The sequence below is a fragment of the Buteo buteo genome, chromosome 24 (assembly GCF_964188355.1).
Source record: "Buteo buteo chromosome 24, bButBut1.hap1.1, whole genome shotgun sequence".
NCBI lineage: Eukaryota > Metazoa > Chordata > Aves > Accipitriformes > Accipitridae > Buteo > Buteo buteo.
This window is the reverse complement of record NC_134194.1, coordinates 20,012,990-20,035,736: the sequence shown is the minus strand read 5'-3', so window position 1 is coordinate 20,035,736 and position 22,747 is coordinate 20,012,990. Positions and strand designations below refer to the sequence as shown.

General features: G+C 46.2%; 1 protein-coding gene across 4 annotated transcripts in view; it reads left to right on the top strand.

Moving 5' to 3' along the window:
• The window catches only part of SIL1 (SIL1 nucleotide exchange factor), a 100,246-nt gene that overhangs the window by 39,992 nt on the left and 37,507 nt on the right, over nucleotides 1-22,747 (top strand). For all 4 annotated transcript variants that reach the window (XM_075056651.1, XM_075056653.1, XM_075056649.1 and 1 more), the window contains 3 exons: nucleotides 13,942-14,062; nucleotides 15,307-15,403; nucleotides 18,350-18,541. In XM_075056651.1, coding sequence (XP_074912752.1) covers nucleotides 13,942-14,062; nucleotides 15,307-15,403; nucleotides 18,350-18,541 — 410 coding nt within the window. The remainder of the gene's footprint in view (nucleotides 1-13,941; nucleotides 14,063-15,306; nucleotides 15,404-18,349; nucleotides 18,542-22,747) is intronic.

Here is a 22,747-nt window from a genome sequence, read left to right as displayed (position 1 = left end):
GTCTTGGACAGGCTGAGGATGGAGAAGAGTTCACTAGAGTTCACAAGAACTTCCTTCACTACAGAAAGGTGGTTGCTAAAGCCATGAGCTCAAAGAATAGTTCACTGTCACCTTGCTGCGGGTGTTGCTACTTGTTTGCTGTTGGGAGCTGGCTGCCTTGTTGGAGCTGAGAACAGCACTGGCTTTTTTCAAGAGTTCCTCAGTCGACAGATGAAATTATGCCTGTTTCTCCCATTTTTGTCAAGCACAAATCACAGCGGCAGCGTGTTTGTGTACCTTTACCCCTGTCCTCAGCATTTAGCTCTCCAGGATGGAAGAAAATGAGTTCAAGTCCAACCTTCTGATAATTTATTATGTTCTTTGCGCTTAAGGGCAAAATTTAAGTTGCCAAAAGCAGATGTTTGCTTGCTCCTTTTTTAGCTCTCAGAGTACTTTCTGCGCACTTGATTGATGGACGTCCCTGTTACATTAATAGTTGGGCTTTGCAGAAAGCTGTTATTACCAGGAGAATCTGGTGTGGGTTTCAGTTTTTCTTCTTGCATTGAAAATCCATTATTAATGTCTTTTTGAGGAAAAAAAGGCTTCAATTCAGGCATTTTGCTTTGCTTTCTCAGGTTCCTTTGCAACTGTCTTCTCTGAGGCTCTTTTAAAATCAATATTACAAGTGTTCTTTATATTTCACTGCGTGGTTGAAGGTTTCGAAGTCTTGCTATTGATTTCAAATTGTGTTGCAGGACGTTTGGGTGCACGCAGATTGCCATGTGATGGATTACTTTATATGTGTCTTCCCAATCATCACTGGGTTGGCTTTTTGCATGTTCCCTCTTGCAGGATGCTGCTGCTGAGCCTGGAAGATACCAGGAGAGCTTTGCTAGCTTGTAGCCCATGAGTGCAATCTTGAGACACTGAACTTGTGACCACTCATTTAATTTTGGTTTTGAATTTGGTTTTATATCGGTCACGGAGGTGTGCTTGTGAGGTCTCCTTTTTTGTGTTGTCTTCATGGAGTTGAAGCTGCCCAAACCAGGGCAGAACGTGTTCTGCATCATAGGAGAATGACAGGTTGTCCTGGTTTTATTTGGAGAGGTCATAATGCATCTTCAGCTCTTTGGGTCAGTGCTGGCACGAGCTCTGAAATTGCCCCTTGGATCAGCTCTGCTAGCAGATCTTGGCATTTCAGAGGTGCAAAGTCCAAGTCTCGAAATAATATGGAAACACAGACCACCTCTATAGCTGCTGTAAAGTTGGATTTGCAGATATAGGCTCTCAGAGCACATCAGCATTGGTGGAGCATGGGCACATCTGTTTGAGAGCTTGTTGGGACTAGAGGAGGGTGTGAGGGGTGACATGACTGTGGCCAGCACAGGTGCTCCAAAATGCATCCATTACTCCAGGCGAGCTGCAGTGGGGGAAAAGTGCATACTGAAGAGGACAGAGGACCATGCGTGTGTATGCACATGGCAAGTCCTAAAAGCACAAAAGAGAAAGAGCAGCCAAAGAAGTTTTCTGTGTAGGGAGGGTTTGCATGTGCCTCAAGCTCATGTGAAGCAGAGTGGTGAGCAGTCCCACTCCAGGGCTTTCCAGGCAGTTATGGACGTGTTTGTTGCTTGACCTGCCTGCGGGCAGGCTGCTTCCAAGCCCTCTGTGCATTGGCAGCACAAGCTCCGTGTCTACTGGCTGCTTTGGTTGCAACAATACGCAATATATAGGTGGTCTGGATATACAGTAAATTGCTGCCAGGTGGATTGGGGTGTTCGCTTGTCAGGCTTATCTTCAATAAAGTTCAACTCCTAGACACGTAAAACACGCTGCGCTTCATGGAGGCCAGTTTTAGCTTTTAAGGAATTGGTTGTTGTAGTTTATCCATCCGTGCTGGGGACCAGAGCAAAAAGATGGCAGAGGCGCTGGCACCATATCTCTGGAGGAGCAGCACAGAGTGCGGGGTGTTTTAAACACGCTCACAGAGGGGACAGGCAGCCTGAGATCTTCTTGGGTCCAGCGGTGCTGCCGTTTGCTGGAGCCGGCAGTCGGGAGGGGGTTGGCATGCATAACTATGGGCAGGCTTCGACCTTGCCGCTGGAACTTTAGTTAGTGATTCTGTTGATGTTCTGGAAACGAAAATATAATTCAGGCCACCTTCCTCCTCCAAGCTGACCCTGAAAATCTGGGAGGAGAACAACTACTGAATAATTAGGGGCCTTTTTTTTTTTCTTTTTGCTAGAGTTACTGCTCAGTGTTGAACTGTGCTGTAAAGTGTCATTAGTTTCCTTGAACTTATTGGTCCAAGTGTACTTTGCATTAATATAATTGCGTAAATTGCAGTCTCATTAATCACAGTGTGCTGCAGCGTATCACTGTCTTGCCTTATTTTGTGGATGGTTTGGCTGGTGGGAACCCCTGTAACCCTGGCCAAGGGGTGAAGGCTGTGGCTGTAGCACTCCCCCTGTGCTCGTTTTAGCTCACGCTTCATATTTGGATGCCTCTTACTTTGTAAGATCCAGGAGCATTTGCCAGTGCTGCCATGACTGTGGAGAGCAGCCACGCCGCTGCGGAGGAGGGCAGCTGGGACGCAGCCGGGGAAAGGTAGGTTTGTCGCGAGGGAATTTTGCTGTACCACATCCCTGCAGCTGCTGTTTTGTTTTGGGTCTGTAGAGGTCCTGACATGGCAGAGCCCATGCTCCTGGCTTTGCAGTAAATACCCAGAGTGTGAGCTCTTGTACAGGGGACCGCTGCAGGGCCGTTTGATGATGCTGTGGCTCTGTCTCCGTGGCAGAGCTCTCAGACTTCCTGGCAATGTAAATTCTCCTGGCTGCATGCTAAAACTACACTGAGTTATTGATTTATCTTTGAGAGGATTTCCTTCCCGAGGGACGTTTCTGGCCGTTGTAATGATTTAGTTCCTCTGCGAGTGCAGAATCCAGAGCAGAGCAGAGCCACCCTCCTGCCCTCAAGTCTGCAGCCCAGGGTCGTGCTCTTGCAGGCTTCCTCCACAAGCTGATTTCTATTCCAAAGCTGGGACAAGGTTATACTGCTGTTCCTTCTGAGTGAAAACTGCAAATAAAAGGGCATTTTCAACTTTTCACTGAGGAAGCTGCAAGTCTCGGACTAGCTAGCCTTTATGCCATGGCACCAGCATTGTTATCTTGGACTTGTTGCAAACGCAACTCTGAGGCTGGCACATGGGAACCATGAAGCTGTGCTGGCATTAATGCACTTGGGCTCCTGGGAATGTTTTAGTTCGTTAAAGCGGGGTATGATGGGAGCAGGATCGTGCAAACGTTTTTTTTCTAAAGATGCAGGGTACAGCCTCTCTTTTCTTTGCTTTCTGCTGACTTGCCTGTGGATCATCTCTAAAAATCAGGCCAGGCAAGTTCAATTTCAGTCCCCTGCTTGTAATCCTGAGGAGGCAAAGCCAATTCTCTACTTCTACCACCATTTTTCTCCCCTTAGCCCTGAAATCACAGTCCACTGGTTGTGGCTCAGCTGGTGGGCACCATCAGTGGGAGGACCTGACCCTTCAGAGTTGGGCCAAATGTTTTACCTACTATATGTGGAAGCAAAATGACAGGCTCTGTGTCCCTGGCTGCCCATCTCCAGCAATGGCCCGTCTAAAGCACCTCCGTGTGGGTTCCTGGATCTAACTCCATGGTAGGTTTGGATCTGATCTCATCTGCAGCATGCACACTGATAAAATGTGAGGCTGCTCACACACACAGCGTTATAAAACAGCATCCCCTGATTAGGCCCAGGGAGAATGTCAGTTTATTTTCCTGTGAACCAAGTGTGGCACAACTACTTTCTTTCCTAGTGATCTATCTGTGAGATAAAATAGGTCCTTAGTGTCTATCTTAAATACTGCAGTGTTGACAAGTTCTCTTGACAAAAATTAGGCTAATGTCCCTTACCAACTGCATTAGCTGTAGAAACAAGGCTTTAAACTGAAGCTTTGGAAAGCACTATACCAACACTCTCTCCAAGGCATCTTCTTATTCCAGTTTTTATTATTCAAATTTATTCTTGCTATAGCATGGCAGCATAGCTGGCAGACGGGTTTCTGCAATACATTCTGCTAGTCTCACAGCCAGGTGGTTTGGATCAGGCACCTTTCAGTGTTGACCAGGGGAAATGTTGTCCGGCTCTCTGCAGACCTGGGGTCTCTTGGCTCTGGAGGGATGCCCTAGGCTTGGGGAAATGTTGGTGCCGGGATGTTACTGCGGCCGCTGGTGTGAAAACATGAGATGAGCCAGCTGACATGCATTGAGTAGAGATGCGATTTGAGTCAATAAGCTGCATGCCTTGCCAGCAGTACAGTGTGTCCTGAAACGCTCCCAGTGATAGCTGGAGCTGGGAGCAGGCAGTTTGGGTTTCCTCTGGTTTACGTGTCTTATCTTTTCAGTTTCAGCCTTGATTGAGTTATAAACAGAGAAGCTGAGGACAGGAACAGGGATCACAGAGAGCTGGTCATGAAGACGTCTTCTTGGGCTTCCCAGCCTTCCCCTTGAAAATAGTTTCCTTTTTTGCCCCTTTTTTCCTCCTGTTGCACAATCTTAGGCTTCAGCTCCTCGTTTCCAATCATGGATTAACCATGGCCAGCTTAGACCTCTTGGTTCTCATACTGGTTTTGGTCCTGATGGTTTGTCCCTCCCTAGAGAGCAGTTGTGTCCTTTCCATGCCTCTGTGTTGCCAGGTTCTTTGGGGATGGTTTTCTCTGCCCTTATGTTCATCTGTGGTGGCCATCTCAACAGCCACTGGAGAGAGGAAGAGAGACTCTCTGCGAGTGACAGATGTGGAAGACAGCTGTGGTTGATGATGTTCTGGAGGTGCTAATCTCTGTCATAGTAAAGAAGCCGGTGGTGCCTGGCTCAAAAAAGTATTAGATGCCTAAAATTTGGCAGGACAAATATCATCCTTAGCTCCTTTTGTCAGGTTTTCAATTTTCCTCGTCATCCCCCTCGTCCTTCTCTGCCTACATTCTGCATTGATCTTCTCTGAACGTAGATAAGCCTTCAGCATCCCAGATGGGCTTTCTAGTATAACAAATACACCTGTGGGATGACAATTATTGAATAGGTTGCAAGTGACACTATGAAGTAGTACAGGCTTGGGGATAAATAACTTAGTGAGTTGGAGAGGGATTAAAACTGGCTTTTGTAAATAATGTTTCTCTTGGACATTGAGTTGGCGACATGGTGAGACGAAGGTCACTGCAGTGTCCGTGCAGCCCGGCATGCCATTTGATAGCTGAAATAATCAGAGTGTGGCTGGACGGCTTCAATCTCCGCTTTCTTCTGCTGTCCAGACCTTTGTGAGATTAAACTCTAAACTGCTACAGTTCACAGAATCGAGCCCAATATCAGAAGAGAAAAGAAATTAAGTGCTTTGTATTGAATCGCTAAGCACATGCATCATGCTGTAACGAAGGGTGTGTGGTAATGCATAAGAAATGACTGGCTCGAAGCTGGAGATAAGCATTTGCTTATGAAGTGAAAACATGCTTTTTTGCCAATTTTACAAAAGGGCAACCCTTCCTCTTCCTTCCGTGCTATTATTTTTTTCCTGGTATATTTTCTGCTGTTGCAGTGCAAATGAGAGAGAAGCCTTTGCAGAGAGGGAGGTGGAAGGGCAGAAGCACTTGTTGCGAGGAGCTGGAGCTCTTTGCTGTATGAAGCTTTTCTATATTGGCAGCAGCATAAGATGCATCAACAGATGCCACAGCAGCGACTCCCATCAGAGAGGCACCATATGTCCTCTCCCAAGCCTCCCCATCGCTCCTTCCATAAGAGTCTTCCTCCCCAGGCACCTGGCTAGCATCCGCCTTCGTTTCCATTGCTTACTATCTCAGAGCATCCCGGAAAGTGGCAGACAGCTCATGGGAGGTACATGCTCTGCCCTGCACGTGACAGCCAGCACTCTCATCCTCAGTGGTTACCTTGCCACGAGACAGTTGAGGTTTGATGGGTTTTTAGGCAGGCAGCTAGCTCGGCTCTGTGCATGCCCCTGCATGAGGCCGGGCTACATGCAGAATAATCTTTTTGGCTGCCGGCGATGGTAGGCGTGAGTTGAACGGACCTGCTCTGACAGCATCAACCAGGATCCCTCGCCTGTCACCGCCAGGTTCGCCTGCTTCTCCCTCCCCTTCCGCTCTCCCGCTGCCGGAGCCAGAGGCGAAGCCAAGTGCAGGCAGCGGGTGGATTTGGCAAGAGGCATTGGGAGCCAGAGCCCGGTGCTCACGGGGTACCGCCAGTTTGAATAACTGGGCTCGTGGCCCCTGGCACTTGCTGATCGATTGAGAGAACATAAATACCGGTGCTGTGGGAGAGCACTGGATTGGTTTAAATTGGCAGTTGTAAGTAGTTGTCCAGCCGAGTGTCCAAATCTAACTGATGCTTTTGCGTGTCTAACCAAGTATTACTTACTGGAAAGCCCCTTCCTTGCGATGCTTTGTTCTCCGCTAGCTGCGGATCAAATTGCAGAAGGAGGGATTTGATTCTAGCATCATTTTAAAAACGTTTTCATTATATCTGCTGAGGGAAACAAATTACAGAGAAGACCTCTCAGCACTAGGACAAAAGAGTGGCTCTAAAACCCTTTTCAGATAAACAAATGTTTGAGTTGTAGGCCTGATGGATGGTGCTTAAAGACATGATTATTACTGCAGCAAGCAAGCAGTTGACATTAAAAATCATAGGATGCAAGAAAGTAAGTTCTCCCAAGGTTACCGTGGGCATGTGTTTCCCTGTAATCCTGGTTGTGAGGAGCCCTTAGCACCCTGAGTCCACATGGTGATGTGGCATTAGCCGTGGGAAAACAGTAGCCCAGCAAGCACCAGTAAGTAGTTTCTCTCTTGCTAAATAAGAAACTGGAATGGGAACGGCCCTTTCTTTGCACCTTATTTGAGCAGGGTTCAAGTCCTGTGGAAAGTAGTGCTTGCTTCTGTGAGACACATAAGGACCCTGGGCAAGAGCAGAGACAGTGGCACGTTGTGTTGGGATGTATCAGTACAGTGAGTTTGGGTTTTTCCAGGGGTGGCTCTGCTGCCAGCAGCAGTGCTGGGCATTGAACTGGGAATGGATTCACCCTCAGTGAGCTTGAAAATGTTTCAGATGTCTAGGCTCTGCTGCAGTGTGGAGCAAAATCGGTATTGGAGAAGATGGTGTATTTAGACATTACCATTTTGACAGGTTGAATTGCAAGGTATTTGTTAGCGTAGCTTGGAGTACTATATAATTAAGATTAGATATTAGGAAAAAATTCTTTACTCTGAGGGTGGTGAGGCACTGGAACAGGTTGCCCAGAGGAGCTGTGGATGCCCCATCCCTGGAAGGGTTCAGGGCCAGGTTGGATGGGGCTTTGAGCAACCTGGTCTAGTGGAAGGTGTTCCTGCCTGTGGCGGGGGGTTGGAACTAGGTGATCTTTAAGATCCCTTGCAACCCAAACCATTCTATGATACTATGATAAAACATTTGTCAGATAAACTAACCAACTAAAGCGTCTTGCATGAAACACCCTTGACTTTGTTGAGGTTTTTTTAACTGTTCATTCAGTCTCTCAACAATTCATCACATTCAGGCATTTCTGGAAGACAGTGGTACAAGTTGCTGCTGAGAGCTAAATACCTGTGACTTGGGGATCAGGCTCTTCCTGCTTAGTATTTGTCTGCGTGCTCTGGGAGGCAGAAGAAGACAGCAGTTTGAGTTGTTTGCTTGTGCTGTAAGGACAAAACTCCTCTCTCGTGATTTCCTTCATAATCCCAGGAAGGGAAGGACATCTCCTTATCCTTGTCGGCCCTCTGTACAGCAGCAGAATCTTTGTCCATATCAAGGGGCAATGATAAGACAAAATAATGGTGATAAAACCAGCCTGACAGCAGCAGGACTTTTCATTTGCAGGCAGAAGCAGCGTGGCTGCCTTCAGCCTCGAGGCAGGCAACCCCTGGGAGAAGTGGCACAATGGGAATGGCCACGGTGGGTCACGGCCAGGGTTCATCCAGCATCCCATCCCCTACAGATGCTGCAAGCACATGCCTAAGGAGCAGTTCATAAGCATGGCAAATGTGGTGATTATAAAAGAGTTTTCTCAATAATTAATTACAGTAGGTAATTAGAGCCCCTGCTCTCACTGATGGTGCGGACCTGAGAAATCCAGAAGTGCTGGGCAGTGACCAGGACGATGCTGTGCTCAACAGGCAGCTGTGGTTTCCCAGCAGAAGTACAGAACTAATGGAAGCAAGAGATGCACATGAAGTGCCTTTGTAAAGCATTTCATCCAGCGTCATAGGAGTTTCTACTTGAAATGTGGATGCAGATATGTGAGCTTCCTCACTGTCTGCACTGCAGGCGAGGTACAGTGGGAAAGGCCAGGGGATGCTGGGGCGGCTTCTGGGGGGAGCTTCCAGGCCTGATGCTGTTAAACCTCTCTGCCGGCTATCTGGAAGAGGTGATATATAGCATATTAATGATCTTTTCCGGTGGCACTTAACTGGGAGGAGCAGTGAGTGCCAAAAACCAAACTAATACAAAAGGCTGTAGATGAGTGAAAAAGGGGCAGGAAGTAGCAAAATGAGATTCAGGCTCTGGGCTTCCTCTTCCCATCAGTAATCCATCTCTTCTTGACCTGTGTCTTCTACACATCTTCCCTTCCTTTTGTATGTAAAAATGTTCTGTTTTGAAATAACAGGCAATCCAAGGAGTGGTATGACTCACCCTTATAGGAAAAAAAAAAAAAGGCCAGGCTTTGCTGCTTTCTTGCTCGACAGCACTAACGGGAGAGTCCGGAGTCAGAGCACGCACCGAGCCCCGTCAGACTAGGGCTGGTTCCTCTGTTTCCTCTGAGCCCAGCATTCAGCGTGAGAAACAGGCAGCATCTTCATGCAGCCAGAGCACCGTGCTCATGTGAAATCCCATCCTCTCCCCAGGCAGAGCCCGTAGCAGGAGGAGGCAGCATGAGCAAGCAATGCCAGTGATACGGCAGAGGGGAGCTCTGCTGTTTCCTGGGATTTGTCTCCTTGTGTATTTTTTTTAATCATTACTTTATTAAAGGAGTAGGTATGGTGCCATCAGATAACTTTTTGTGGAGGTATGGTGCCATCAGATAACTTTTTGCGGATGCTCTGTCAATCTTGCACAGCTTTATTGTTTTTAATATCGCAGCACTGCTGGTTTGTTTTGCTGGGAACATTCACGTATTGATTCATGGATTCTTTTGTTGCCTGTGTTAGAAAGAAAGTCCCTTTCCCCTCACTCCCCTGCGCCGAGAGAAACAAAAAGAAAGGTAGATATTATCTGACGCTTGCTCAGATACCAAGGTGATTCTGAGAACTGCAGAGCTAGTTACTGACTCATAACTGTGGTTTGTTTTCACACTGTTAATAGATTTTTTTATATATTTTTTTTTTTCAATGGCAACCAAGGACACTCACTTGGGAAGAAACCAGGGGATCTGCCTTTGTGAGCTGGATCACCCTTTTTTCTGCTTGCGGAAGCCTTCCCAGGGGGACATTTCTCTGCTGCAGGGGACAAAGTGATGCCAGAAGGTGTTTCTGGAGGGGGAGAGTCTCATGTCCCTCCTGGGCTTCTCTTGCTGAGCAGGTCGATGGGTGGCAGCTCGTGGGCCCAAGGGGTATATAGGGGATGGGGATGCCCCTGCCAGGAGCGTAGTGAGTTATTGCATGATCTCGGTATGAGATTTGCATGTCTATGTATGATGTAAAACTTACCTTGTTATTTTTAATGCCTGCCTGTTTCTGTGTAGTGAGTTGGGGCTCAGCCCTGTCCCCATGCAGAAAAGCAAAACCACTTGTGACCAGCACTAAATGGAATAATGTGCTGGAAAGGAGCCGGGCAGGATGAGACCCTTCTCATTTAGTGAGGAAACACAGTTGATCATTTGCTTGGTCTAGAAAAAGAGAGATGGGGTTACTTGGGTATTACTACGTGATGCATATTCAGCACAGCAGCCCTCTGCTTTTAGTTATCCTGTATATAACGTGCCTGATTCTTGCCTTAGTTGTGAGCGTGGTGGAAGCGTGTTCTGTTTTCCATTTGTTTATTTATTTATCATCTTGTTTTCAACCTCTGCAAAGCTTGATATAGGTATAGAGCTTCAGAAACGTACACATAACAGAATAACAGATAACTGTGATTTGGTTACAAGGCAATAATTTAAGTCGACAGGTTTAGCTGATAACATAAAACACAAGAGAGAAATAGCATCAGTTTATAAATGTCAGCAGAACCCCTGCGAGTAAGTTGCTGCCTTGAAGCCGACTCCGGTGCTGTTACTCCGTCTAATATATTATAAGAAGAAATAAAAGTATGTCTGAAAAAATCTGGCTGACCAAGATTAAAGGAATAGGGCTATAAATTAAATTCTTCCTTGGCATCACTTTAAGCAACTTTCAGGACAGACAGAACATGTCCAAGTAAGATGAATGCTAATGCACTAGAAGGACCTCCAAAAGACCAGGTGTTTTTAGGCTGTGGATGCTCAGACCCATAGCAGCACCCAGACATCGGGATGGTTGGTCCGGAGAGCAGTGTAAGTCAAAGCAGTTGTGCTCCAGCTCGTGTGGGAGAGCAAAGCCTGTCCTGATGTCTCTGCAGCCGATAAAGGGATTAAATTGAGAACGGGAATAGCACCGTCCTAGCAGTGCATTGCCACAGGATCAGTGTCTCCTGCTTGGAAAATAAATGCTGTCACTTTGCTTTGACATTTATTCCCAATAAATACCTTGTCATTCGTGCAGTGGCAAGGGGTTTTTTTTATCCTCTGGAAGTATTTTAGCTGTTGGACGCTATCTTTTTGGCTGTGAGGCGAAGAGCTGAGTGATTGAGGGGCAGGCGGGTGGCACGTCCCCATCGGGGACACTGGGTGGTATGCCTAAACCCCGTGGCTTTCTCATAGATCCATCAACCCAAGTTGATGCAGTAACATATATTCAAATCAGTTTAGTTGTGGTTTAAAAAATTCCAAGTATGGGATATTTTTTAAGTAGTAAAGTATACAAACCAGTTGTGGGGGAAGGAGTTTGCCAGCTTCCTCCTCCAGCAGCTACAGCCTTTTCTGCAGGTTTGCGGAGGGGTTTTCGCAGCTATTTCTACTCACTGGGTAGTTGATTTGAAGGTGGGAAATCAATTAGAATAGAAACTCTTCTCTCTTTTTATAAGGAGTGAGAGAGTAGGACAGGATGATATCTAGCGGCTGTAGGATTTGGAGATCTCTGGAAAGTGGTACTATTCGGCTTCATTCAGTAACACATATATGCAATGCATACCTGTTTGGATAGACGTCTTTTATTTTTCTAAGGTGTCAAGGAGAAAAAAGGTCAGAAAATTGCTTAAATATAAACTTGTTTTTATATTTTTTAATTGAGTTCCATTTCCCAAATTCAACTTAATACAAACAATAAGTAAAAAATTAATTCCTCTAGGAAAAAACCTATTAAGAATATGATTCTGTATTAACAGCATGTGAAGCTGCATAATTGCTTACATATGTATTGCTCCGGTGCGTGCTTCCAGTTGTTGAATAGTATGAAATTATAGGAATCAAAGAGAATCAACTATTTTTAAGGGAAGTGTCTAGAAACTACATATTGAAACATCATTAAAATTCAGGATTTCCAGCTTGCTCATTTAAATCAGCAATTTTAATCACATTATTCAAGTCAACCCACCCTCAAACACGCTTTATGAATAATACTTCAAAATACCCCAAACTAAACAAGACTGAAGACCTCATCCTGTCTCAAACGTCTGGAATATTTTAAAGTGACTACACCAGTCTTTTTGCTGAAAACAGAGACATCTTTCTTAGTTTATTTAATAAAGCAGTATGTTTGTCCTGCTGTGGCATGAACCTGTGCTGCTGTGTACAGTGGCGAGAAGAAATCCCTGTAGCAACGAAAACTGCTTAAATACATCAAGGCTGAGATTTCTGCTCTGGGGTTTGGATGGTCTCAGTCAAATCTCGTTTAGGAAAGAATGAAGAAGTAGAAGCAGGAAAGGTTTGTGTCTTTTCTGATGGCAATCTCCTTAATTCAGTTGTGCTGGGTTTGTGAGCTCATGCACGCCGGGGTTCGTGTTTTATTTACTGCTTGCTGAAAATAGAAACTGGGAGGACCGGTCACACAGGAGTCACTCAGCCCTTCTGGAGGCTGGTCCATTGCTTTCCCTTTTGATGTTTCTTTTAAGCAAAGCCCATCAGCCTCATTCCTCTCCCCTGGCAACTGAGTGAACTGATGTGGCCAGATGCACGGGGATCACAACAGCCAGAATATACTGTACTCTTCTAATGGGGACATTTATTTCTGCCTGTGTCTGACAATTCAGGAGTTGCTTCAGCGAGTGCTGTGGTTGTAAACTGGGCTGTCCCAGCGCTTGTGACCCGGTGAGGAAAGCCGCTGGCTTTGGGAAGGGAAGGACCCGGCTCGCCCCTCGCTTTCTCCCCTAAGTGATGTTCGTGCCCATGGAGGAGGAAGACATCCTCATGTATCTGTATGTTCGGCACGCAGTGCCAGTGGGAAGATGCTTCTCTATCTAGACATATAGATTAAAGCTCCCACATATCACAAGTAAAGGAGCAGGAGGAGGTTTTTGTCCGTTGGTGGAAAGTGTGCCAAGTGTGGAGGAGGTACCTCTAGCCTGTCCTTGCATAGTTTAAGATGGGAAGATAATCGTGTTTATCCCCTTGCTTATCCAACCAATGCAACTTCCTATGGACAGGATATGGTAGAGAGAAAGAAGACCTATCAGAAATGCACCCTGTTCTAATAGAAAATCCTCCAAAATGGATTTTTGTTTTTTCTAAATGCATTTATACGTGCTGGATGGCTTTAGGCTTTGAAATGTTTTTGTCTGAATTGTGACAAACATCCCAGTCTTATGTAGGAAGTACCAGGTCCTTTGATCAGTGAAATGTCTCTTTGGTCTTGAACAGGGAGGGATCAATCCAGTTGTTCCCGAGACTAGAGGATTTTGTCTTTGAGAACACGTATTTATTGTACAAATTAATTATCCTTGTCTTCGCTTCCCTTTTGTAGGAGATGCTACCTGTCTCCTGCATGCTGTGTTATTTTATCCTAGGCATCTTCTTAGGTAAAAGGAAACAGATAAAGAGAGAGAGGAGCATGAGCAGCTGTGTGTCTGTTTGTCCATCTGTGTGCAGCTAAGACCTCTGTATTCATTCAGCTGTGACCCCGCTCTCCTAAGCAGACAGATTTCTTGCATTAAAAGAAGATGAAGCAACATCAAGAAGTACCCAAATATTGCCATCCCTCCATCCCAGTGTGATGGCTGGCTGTTGTGACGTGTTCGTGGTGAATCGTGACCAAGAAAAAACAGTCTGAATTTCTCCTCTTTTCTGCATTTAAAACCAAAGCTTAATGTATTCCTTGTGTTTTTGTTGGTGGATAGTAGTGATCATATATTCCTTTTAATACAATATTTCCAAACCAACACAGCCTCGCCTCGGTACACTTGATATTCAGCGTACCTGGCTGTACTCTGCGGTATGCTTTGATTTCACTTTGGCAGCTGTATTTTATACTCTACCCCAATCAGCAACCAATTCCCCTTTCTCCAAATAGTCTCCAAATCCGCTCCTGATGTAGAGTTTTAGTGCTCTCTTAAGAACTGGCCCAGGAGGGAGGAGGGAGCCGGTGGTCTGCTGGGCTCGGGGTCGCTCCTTCCCTGCGGCATGGAGCCAGCCCAGCTCCCTGGGGATGCGATCAGTGGGTCAGGGTGGCATCTGTGCGAGGTTGAGTGGGCACTTGGGTCAAAGGGGCATTGCTGGAGGGGAGAGTGGTTGGCGGTGGATAGCCCGCTCCTGTTCACTGTGCGGGGCCAGGCTCTCTTGGGTAGGAATGTGCGCCTTCAACTCGTCCTTCATGCGCAAAGGTGAAATAATGCACATGCCCTAAAATAATCTGACCTTTGCTTGTAGGTCAAGCTGTTCCTGCAGGGTCACACGTACGATTAAATCTGCAGACGGGAGACAGGGAAGCCAAGCTCCCAGATAGTGAAAATGGAAGGAGTGACACGAGAGAAGAGAGAAGAAGAAAAAGGTACAGTGATGCAAAGCATCAGGAGTGGGTGGGCTGCTGGTTTCATGTCTTTTATTAGGGCCCGGTTCCCTGATGGACTCAATTGCTGTCTCTTCCTGAGACTTAATTGCTGGTTTAAGAGTTCAGCAGTGCTGAGAACTAAGCCCCGTCCTTTGTGATCCCTTCGGGGTGGCAGTAGAAGTGCCCTGAGTGTATATTCAGAGACACCTTCATGGCTTCTCATGCCACGACGCTGAAACTAAATTTGCCATGTGGCTTCTTCGAATGACATTTATTCCTTTGAAATGTCTGCAGCAATTGGTCTGAAACTACTTTCTGAGCTTGAACCATCAGAGCAGTTGTGAGGGGCTTGCTTTGTGTTGACCTGAGCCAGATAACATTGTTTTCAGCTGGGTGCAGTCAGTAGGATTGCAGCATTCATTTACACATCAGTTACTACTGACATTCTCCTTAGATCACAGCCTTCCCTGCACCTACATTTTTTAATTTGTTTTAAAAGTTTCACTGGTGCTGACTTTCCCCTTGGCACCCTCCTAACAAAGACAGGTTTAGTTACTATGGGGAACTTTCTTTCCCAAAGTGCGTGGGATTTACCACTGCTTCCCTTGCTTCCCTAGTTACTCCTGTTCGGAGCATGGAGAAACTCTTTAGTTTCATGATGTTTCAAAGGCTGGCTTTCTTTTTTTCTGTGCAAGAGTGTTTAAGGCCCAGATAAGTTCCCTGAACCAATGAGATCAATGTAAAGAGCAACACAACATGGTTTTAAGCATTTCTGTGTAATTTCTGCTTGCCCTAACTGTGTGTGTGATGATCATCAGCACTTCAGCTGTAGATCTCCCTGTTAAAGCTTGCAAGTCCTTACCAATGATCTAGTGGCACAATGGTGCTTTTTTGTTTTTCCTCTGAAACATTTCCTGCTTTTCTGTATTGCTACGTGAAATTCAGAGGCATAAATTAAGCAGCTCTTTCTGTTGTGTTAGGATTTGAGATTTTGAGCTGGCATGCAGATTACAGAGCCTTTTTTGTCAGGGTAAAGTGTCTGCAAACCACATACAAAAGGTAGCACTCGGACTAATCTTTTCTTGAGTGTGGAGTTTTTCTATGTGTTTTAAATGAGATGCATGGAAATCCAGCACTCTTAACTCCTTTTCTCCTAACGTTATCCATTGCTAGTATATCACAATGAAAACATTACAGGTACAATTGTTCACTCATAAAATGTTTTGGTTTGTTTCCTCTGCAAGGCTCGGCAAGGTGGATGTTGTCTCAAATTCATTCACCGCCCAGGAGCTGAAAAAAGCCTTGGCTAAAATGAAGGAGAATGAAAAGGCAGAAAGAAAGGTAAGGGGAGTTCCTTGTTTCTAAAACAATGCACACTATACAGGTGCGAACACCCTGCATTGCATGTCTCAGAAATATGATCATTAAAGTAATTGCCTGGGAAAATATTGTGCAGACTAATCTTCTGGTGAATATGGACCTAAAATACCTTTGCTAGCCTGTTAGTAATATAGTTCCCTGGGAAACTCACCTCTTCTTGTACTGATCCTGGGTTTGCTGTAAAAATTGAGAACTCTTGTTCAGGTCCGTCTTATTCATTTCAAACTTAAAGGCCTTGTGTTGCAAGCTGCTTATAAGTACTTAAGTATATCTGCAGAGTTCAGGGTGTTTCTTGGTAATAATTATCCCGTGGGCTGTCAGGGGAGAGGGGCTGCAGCAGTGGAGCGGGCTGGGATCAGCAGTTTAATGACAGATCAGCCATCAAATGCTGCTGCTTTCTGATCTTTACTCAAGTGAGTGGGATCTCAACTAGTAAACCAGACACAATGTCCACATAACCATCCTCATGAGCCATTCAGACACCGAATTTCTTACTGCTATTCTTGGTGTACCAAAGCTAAAGTGAGGCTCTGGGATCTTTCCTGAACCCAAAGCAGGTATGATCAGTAAGGTCTCTGATGTGATGCTGCTCCCCTAAGTTTTCTGATACCAATGTGATTAGACCTGAAGTAATAATGCAAAAAAGTAACTACAAACTCTTGTGTGCACCCACAGGCTGATTTCCTTTCCATTGTTATTTTTATCCATTGTTTTGATTTATTTGTTCAACTGCTGCTTGGTTCACAAAAATGTCTCCAGACCCCCAAAATGGGCTGGATTGCAGCATGATGTTGTTTATAAAGGAAGTTATTTTGCTGCTCACTCTACTCCTAAGTGTAAGTACAAGAAGTGTTGTGTAGCCGAGGCATTTTTCTGGATTCAGTGATGGTGACAAGTCACTGGACATAACATCCCCTGCCACTGGCACAGCTGGATCCAGAAGTGATCTTGTGGTTTAAGTTTCCAATCTCATGCCTTGGGTAGTAAAAACCAAGTGGCTGTGGTGAAGCATAGGCTGAAATTTCCTTATATAAGCTGTAAGTTTCCCATTTAGTTATAAATAGTCCACAACCAAAGTAAAATTGAATATAACTGCCACTTTCAGCCCTCTCCAGGCTTGGAGCTGGTCCCCAGTCACTGGCATGACACTGGTGCGATGATATGTGACTCATCAGGTGGACCACAGCCTTTTTTTTCCTCTTCCACTCATCAGTATTTCCTTAGGCCCTAGCTCCTCCTGCTGCCTTGATGTTGTCTCAGTCAAAGGAAACTGAGGTAGGAGTCAAGTCTCTAAAGTCTTGGAGACGCATAAAGTCTTTTTTTTCCCCTATCTGGCACCAGGGCATTATTTCATTTTCTGTAAGATTATTTGTGTAACAGCCAGCATTACTGATAGCAGGACTTCTTGAAATGAGTGTCATTTAAATGCAAAAATTAGTGGCACTCTATTGTGTGAAAATAAACCATATTTTAAAAAACGCTGTTAGAATAGCTATTGTCCCAGCAACTGGGCTAAAACCAGCTACATCTAATGGACCTAAAGTACTCCATTTAAAATCACTGCTACAGGGAGCAAATTCATCCTCAAAGTAACTGTGTCAAAGTAAACTGAGTTACGCCAAGCGTGTTCCCATCTACGCTCTTGCAAAAGCAGTTCTGTGTGGTTGGGATGAGGATGGCGTTCTGCGTTACCGCATGGTATCTATAGTAATTAGGCAGTCATTAGCACCGGTTGTACGACTGCCGACTGCCGTTAGGTTGACAGTGCTTTCACTTCGATCGATCTTTTTTTTTTTCCTCCAACGGCTCGAGACCTCGGCTTCTGTTCACATGCAGGGGAGTGGGGCAGTGCTTGCTGCGGGGAGCATTGCACGTGTAAACCCTCTAGTTGGGGGTCACTCCTTTATAAAAATGTGTTTTGGTATTTGTGTTCATGACAGAATCCCTTTCAAAAGGGGCTTTCTTGCTTTCTCCTGCTTTTGGGGCAGCCCATTTTCAGCACAGCTGCTGTCCCCTGCAGCAGCAGGCTCTGTCCCTGCCTGTCCCAGCGCCACCAGTGCTGATGCTGGAGAATGTGTCCCTGCTGGCTCTGGGGTTTTCTCAGATCTCTGGCAGAACCTTTTCCTTCTCACCACATGCTTTTCTGCAGCTCTTGGTTCATTGCAGCCCTTGGGGTGCTGTTTGTATGGGGAAGACCGTCCATGCTGTGGGACGAGCTATCTCATGGCCAAGCCCCATGGCACAGCACTTCAGCTACCCCCATCTTATAGCTGGTCCTCCTGCTTTGCTTTCTGACAGCTTCTGGCCCCAACAGTGAGTGCATACATTTCCCCGAGAGATAAAGCCATCCTGAAACATGTTAAGTGATTGGGATGACGAAAGCATCTTCCTACATGTCCAAGGAGATCTCCTTGATGTCACTGGCCTGGAGTCACTGGGCAGTTCAGGCTGGACAGGACCTCAGGAGGTCTCCAGCCCCATCTCCAGCTCCAAGCAGGGTCAGCTGTGAGATTTGGGGAGGTTGCTCGGGACCTCTTGCAATCAGGCCTTGAGAACTTCCACTTGTAGGCAAACGGAGGACAGCAGTGCTACCTGCCTCTGGGCTTGATGGTGTTTTGGAAGGCACATAGGACGTAGAAATGGTGTACAAAGCCCTAGGTACAAGCTCAGCTCCTTGGGGAGTGCTTACTGGTACCCAAGGTGGGTATCTTACAGATAACGGGTTCCTGGGCTTCTCAGAAGGACCCTCCAATGCTGCCCCTGCATCTCTGATGCACAGTGGTAAATCCATTTGCATAGACAGCCAGGGTTCCCCTTGTAAATCTGGGGCTGGGGTTTCTTTCTATGTCGTTCTTGGCTCTCTTTATCACCTGCCTTTGTATCTGATTTCCTCCTTCTGCTTTCAAGGCCCACGAGGAAGAGGTGAGGAAGAAGTTTCGGCCCATAGAGCAGCTGAAGGAGGAGTTTGAAAAGCTGAACATGAAGATGGAAACAGACTATGAAATTATGGTTAAATTAATCAGCAAATTCAACAGCTCTGCCTCCACGCTGGATGAAAAAGTAGCGGCGCTTTATGATCTTGAATATTATGTTCACCAGGTAACAAAAATGCATTAGTAACTACCGTGTAAAATCCAGGGGATACGGTGTCATAAACGTGGTTTTATTTTTCTTATCGGTATCAGGTAATACAAATTGCTTAATTATCATAATCCTGGGACAATAACAGACAGCAGAGGGCTACTGCAGGCTTATTTTATATCCAAGTTTGAATAAATCATTGCTTGTGCCAGTAGCGAGCAGTTTCCTGGGGGTTAGCGTTGCCTGGTTTGTTGTCTGTTCTCAGGCTTTTTTTCTTGCCCTCTCTTTTTCTTCTTTTATATGCTTAATGTTACAAAAAGGGGTTTTATCTGCCATTTTTTGGTAAGTAGAGTGGTGGTTGCTAAGAAAATAATTATTTTCTCGTTCCTTCCATGGAAAGCCTCTGTGGTTGCAGGTAGGTGCCCTTACATCAATTTGCAGAGAATGTCTTTGTACTAGGGAAGACAACAGCCACCCAAAACCCTGTATTTTGTCTTGGTGTGAGTAAGAAATGGCATGTAGAGCCTCTCTCACAGCTGTGCTGGTGGTGACAATGACTGAAGGCTCAGGTGAATGGCAAGTTGCTGAGCATCAGCTGAGCCATGCTCATCAGCTCTGTGTGAGGTTGAATATATTTCCTGAAATCTCACTTCCTCAGGTTTACGCTCACGCTTTTTCCCCCCTCCCTCTGATCTCTCTTGCTCTGCTTTCAGCTTGCACATTTTTACCTCCTGTTGGTTGCAGGCTGCAGGGACGCTGCTCTCCTCCTTTGTGCTTAGTGCCTTCCCATGCTGCAGCTGCTTCGGTGGGTGTCTGGGCATCAAGGCTGTGTTCTGCCTCATGGGAAAGGACTGGGCTTCTCCCTCCCCAGTGACTGGGAGAGTCTGGAGTGGACTGGGAGAGTTTCCAGTGTCGCTCTCAGTGACTATCATTTCAGAGGGTGAATGGGACAACTCTTGGCAGATGCCAGTGCAAGACCTTTCACTGGAATGGCACTCAAAACCAAACATGGTATTTTGGAGGGAGGCAGCTGAAGGAATGTGCTGCTGAGAGAGGGAGTCCATGTACCATCTAATAGAAGTGTTATTTCCAGGGCTCTTTGTCTTGAATTTCCACACTAAATCTCTGCCATACGCATGCAGAGGCTTCCTTACTGTTTGTTCTCAATGCTTTTGTTTCACTGACGGCATTTGTCTGACTCAGAGAATAAGTGTGAACAATGGGTGCCCAAAGAGCTTCATATTTATACTCAGGGCTAATTCTGTCTGGTTACGGGTGCCAGAGTATCAGGCTAGCATGCTAAAAAGCAACCCCCAAACACCCTGGGATGCTTTGGATTCCAGCATAACGGTCTGCACTATTCCAGCATAAAATCCCACCTGCTTGCAGCATGGGATAGGGCAAACAATTTCAAAAAGGCAAGAGGAGCAGGGAAGCAATCCCCGCTCCCTGTGCGGGGACTGGAGCATCAAAGGGAACCACATCCAGCATCAAAGGGGTCAGAAAGAGGGAAATGGCAGGGAGGCTGGCAGGGAGCACAGAGGACTCCTTTGTGCATCGATCACAACGTTGCTCAGTGCCCGCGCTGTTGGGGCAGATGGCTGGGCAGCACCTTCTCATCAGGCAGGAAGCTGATAAGAAATATGACTTGTCTCTAAGCCAGCATGGCTTTTCCTCCTCTTTCTTCTTCCAGCCAGTTGAACGCGTCCAGAGCATTATCTCTGCTTGGTACTGACTTTAGCAGCACTGGCTTAATGTAATTACTGAATAGCAGCCAAATACGCTTGTGCCGCATAACCCTGGAAGGGCTGAACTTGTCAGGAGTCCTCCATGGCGAGCCACAGCCGTGCCACCGGAGGACAGGGATCCTTGCAGGTGTGGGTGGCCCAGGGCAGCATGCACCCACGTGTGGGACCAGTGACGGCTCTGCTACTCCCTCTTCCCCCAGACTCCATCTGAATGGTAACGTGCCATGGCTTTTGATAATCGTTCAGCTTCCAGGCGTCCTGCTGCTGCCTCCGGGGCACCAAATGCTCTGTTGAATGGAAAATGCCATGCCCTGTAGGGTTTGCAAGCAAAGGATGCTCTCCGCTCTGTGGTGTGGTCATGAGCATCCTGGAGCGCTGGGATGTGAAGCAGCACGTGCCTCCGAACTTGCTGCGAGGGAGCGGAAGGGAAGCCATGGCCGGTGCTGAGCCGGGGGAGAGATGGTCTCTCCTGCTCTTGAAGAGTCAGCCCAAGGGCTCTGTGTTTGCTCAGCTTTTTGTTGCCAGCTCTGGTTTGCTTCTCATCAGTCAGGATTCAACTTGGCATGTTTGGGAGACCATCTTGGAGAAAGAGCAGGAAGGTTTGGTTTGCTAGGTTATATGTAATGCATAGAAACCAAATGCAAATGTGAAGAGGCCAGAGCATAACTCATTTATAAACAGAATTCACGGTGCTTGCACAGCAGTGTGCGGAGCCAAGACCCGTTCTCATGCGTTGCAGGCTCTTTCTCTCAATTATTTACTCTCCTTATCTTTCTCTCTCCCCTCCTCTGACATGCTACACCATTTCTCACTGCTAATTTCCACTCCGTTGCGTACGGTTGACATGCTGCTTTTCCTTGCTCTCATTTTCTAACATTTTCGCTTCTCGCCTTCCCTCCCTGTTTTCTTTCTCCTTCGATTCAAAGCCGCTCCCTGAATAACTGCTGTCATATTTGCTCTTCTCCCATCCCTCTCCTCGCCCACCTTGCCTGTGTACTTTACTCAAGAGCTCTTTTGATCTTTGGCTTTCTTCTGTGCCGATTTCAGTGGACTGAAACAAGGCGCGAGCTGCTGCCTTGCAGCATCCTCCACTCCCCAGAGAGGTTAATACCTTCAAGTTGTTGAGTTTGGGGGTTTTGTTGGTTTTAAAACAGTGAGTGAGAGAAGGAGCTCTCACAACAGACTCCAGTTAAAAAAAAATAAATACTTGTTCAAAATAAGCTTTACAGCACAATCTGTATTCTGCAGTTGAGGTGTCTCGCTTAGTGCTGGCCTGAAGGACTCCAGTGCTGATGAGGTTACAACGACGGTTGGTTTTACCACGACTGACATTGGATGCAAACTCCTGCCTGTCTATGCATTCCCTCTTGAGCAGAAGTCAATGTCTAATTCCAGCGTTAAAACAGCCTCAGAGTTTTTACAGAGGCTGAGCAATAAAAGGACCCACTGGTAGCTGAAATTGGGTTGCTGCATAGATTTCTTTGTAGACAAAGATGGTCCTGCAGAAAAGTAAGAGGTCTGGCAGGTCCAGTTTATGGGGACAGTAAAGAGAATAGGATCTGACAGGATACAAAAGCTGCTGCAAATCCTGAATCAGCCCCAGCAGACCTGCAGAGATGGGCTTTCTGTCACCGGCTTTGCAGAGGGACAGCAAGCAGTGGGTATTGTCCCGCTGGGGAGAAGAGACAAGCTGTAGCTCCCCAGATCCTACTTTGGTAAAGACATACCCGTAGGACATAAAGCTAAGTAGCTTCTTCATTCTCCTGGGTACCTAAAATATCTGACTTATGGCCAATATCTGACTTATGGAGGTACACAGTTGAGATAAAAAAAACACTGAGCATGAAGTCACTGTCGACTAAAAGAGCATTCAGGCTGGAGCACGGTGCCTGAGCCTGACATACCCTGCATACCTTGCGGTGTTTGTCCTGTCCCACCCCGTTGGTGGGGTCTGCTTGCTAAAGCTGGGGAGGTCGGTTTGCCTGGCTGATAACTCGTTTTTATGTTCTATTTCCATCTGCCAACAGATACTGTTGTTTCCGTTTCAGGGAGGAGAAATGTTGAAATTCTAAAACTGAATTTTTTTGCACACACAGTTCTGAGCATTCATCAGATTCTCTTTTAAACTGCAAAAAAAAAATCCTTGAAAACCAAAATGCATTAATTTGACTTTGGACCGAATTTTGTACTTGAAGCACTTTGCACTGTTTCCCTAAATTTTGCTTGTGAGCCATTCAGAACCCTTTTCTAATCTCCTCTCCAAGAACAGATGCCCACTGTGATTTGTGCCTGGTTAGCCCCAAGTCTGGTTAAAGTCAAAGATGGATGAATCCCTACTAACGTTTAAACTTTTCCCTACTGGCAGTTAGTCCAATATTGTCCGCTTTAGAAAAATCATTGCTCAGGCTGCCCCAAGGGGAAGGTCCTGTCTGACCCTTCCAAGCAGGGACTGGCTTTTTTTTTTCATGTCTGCATG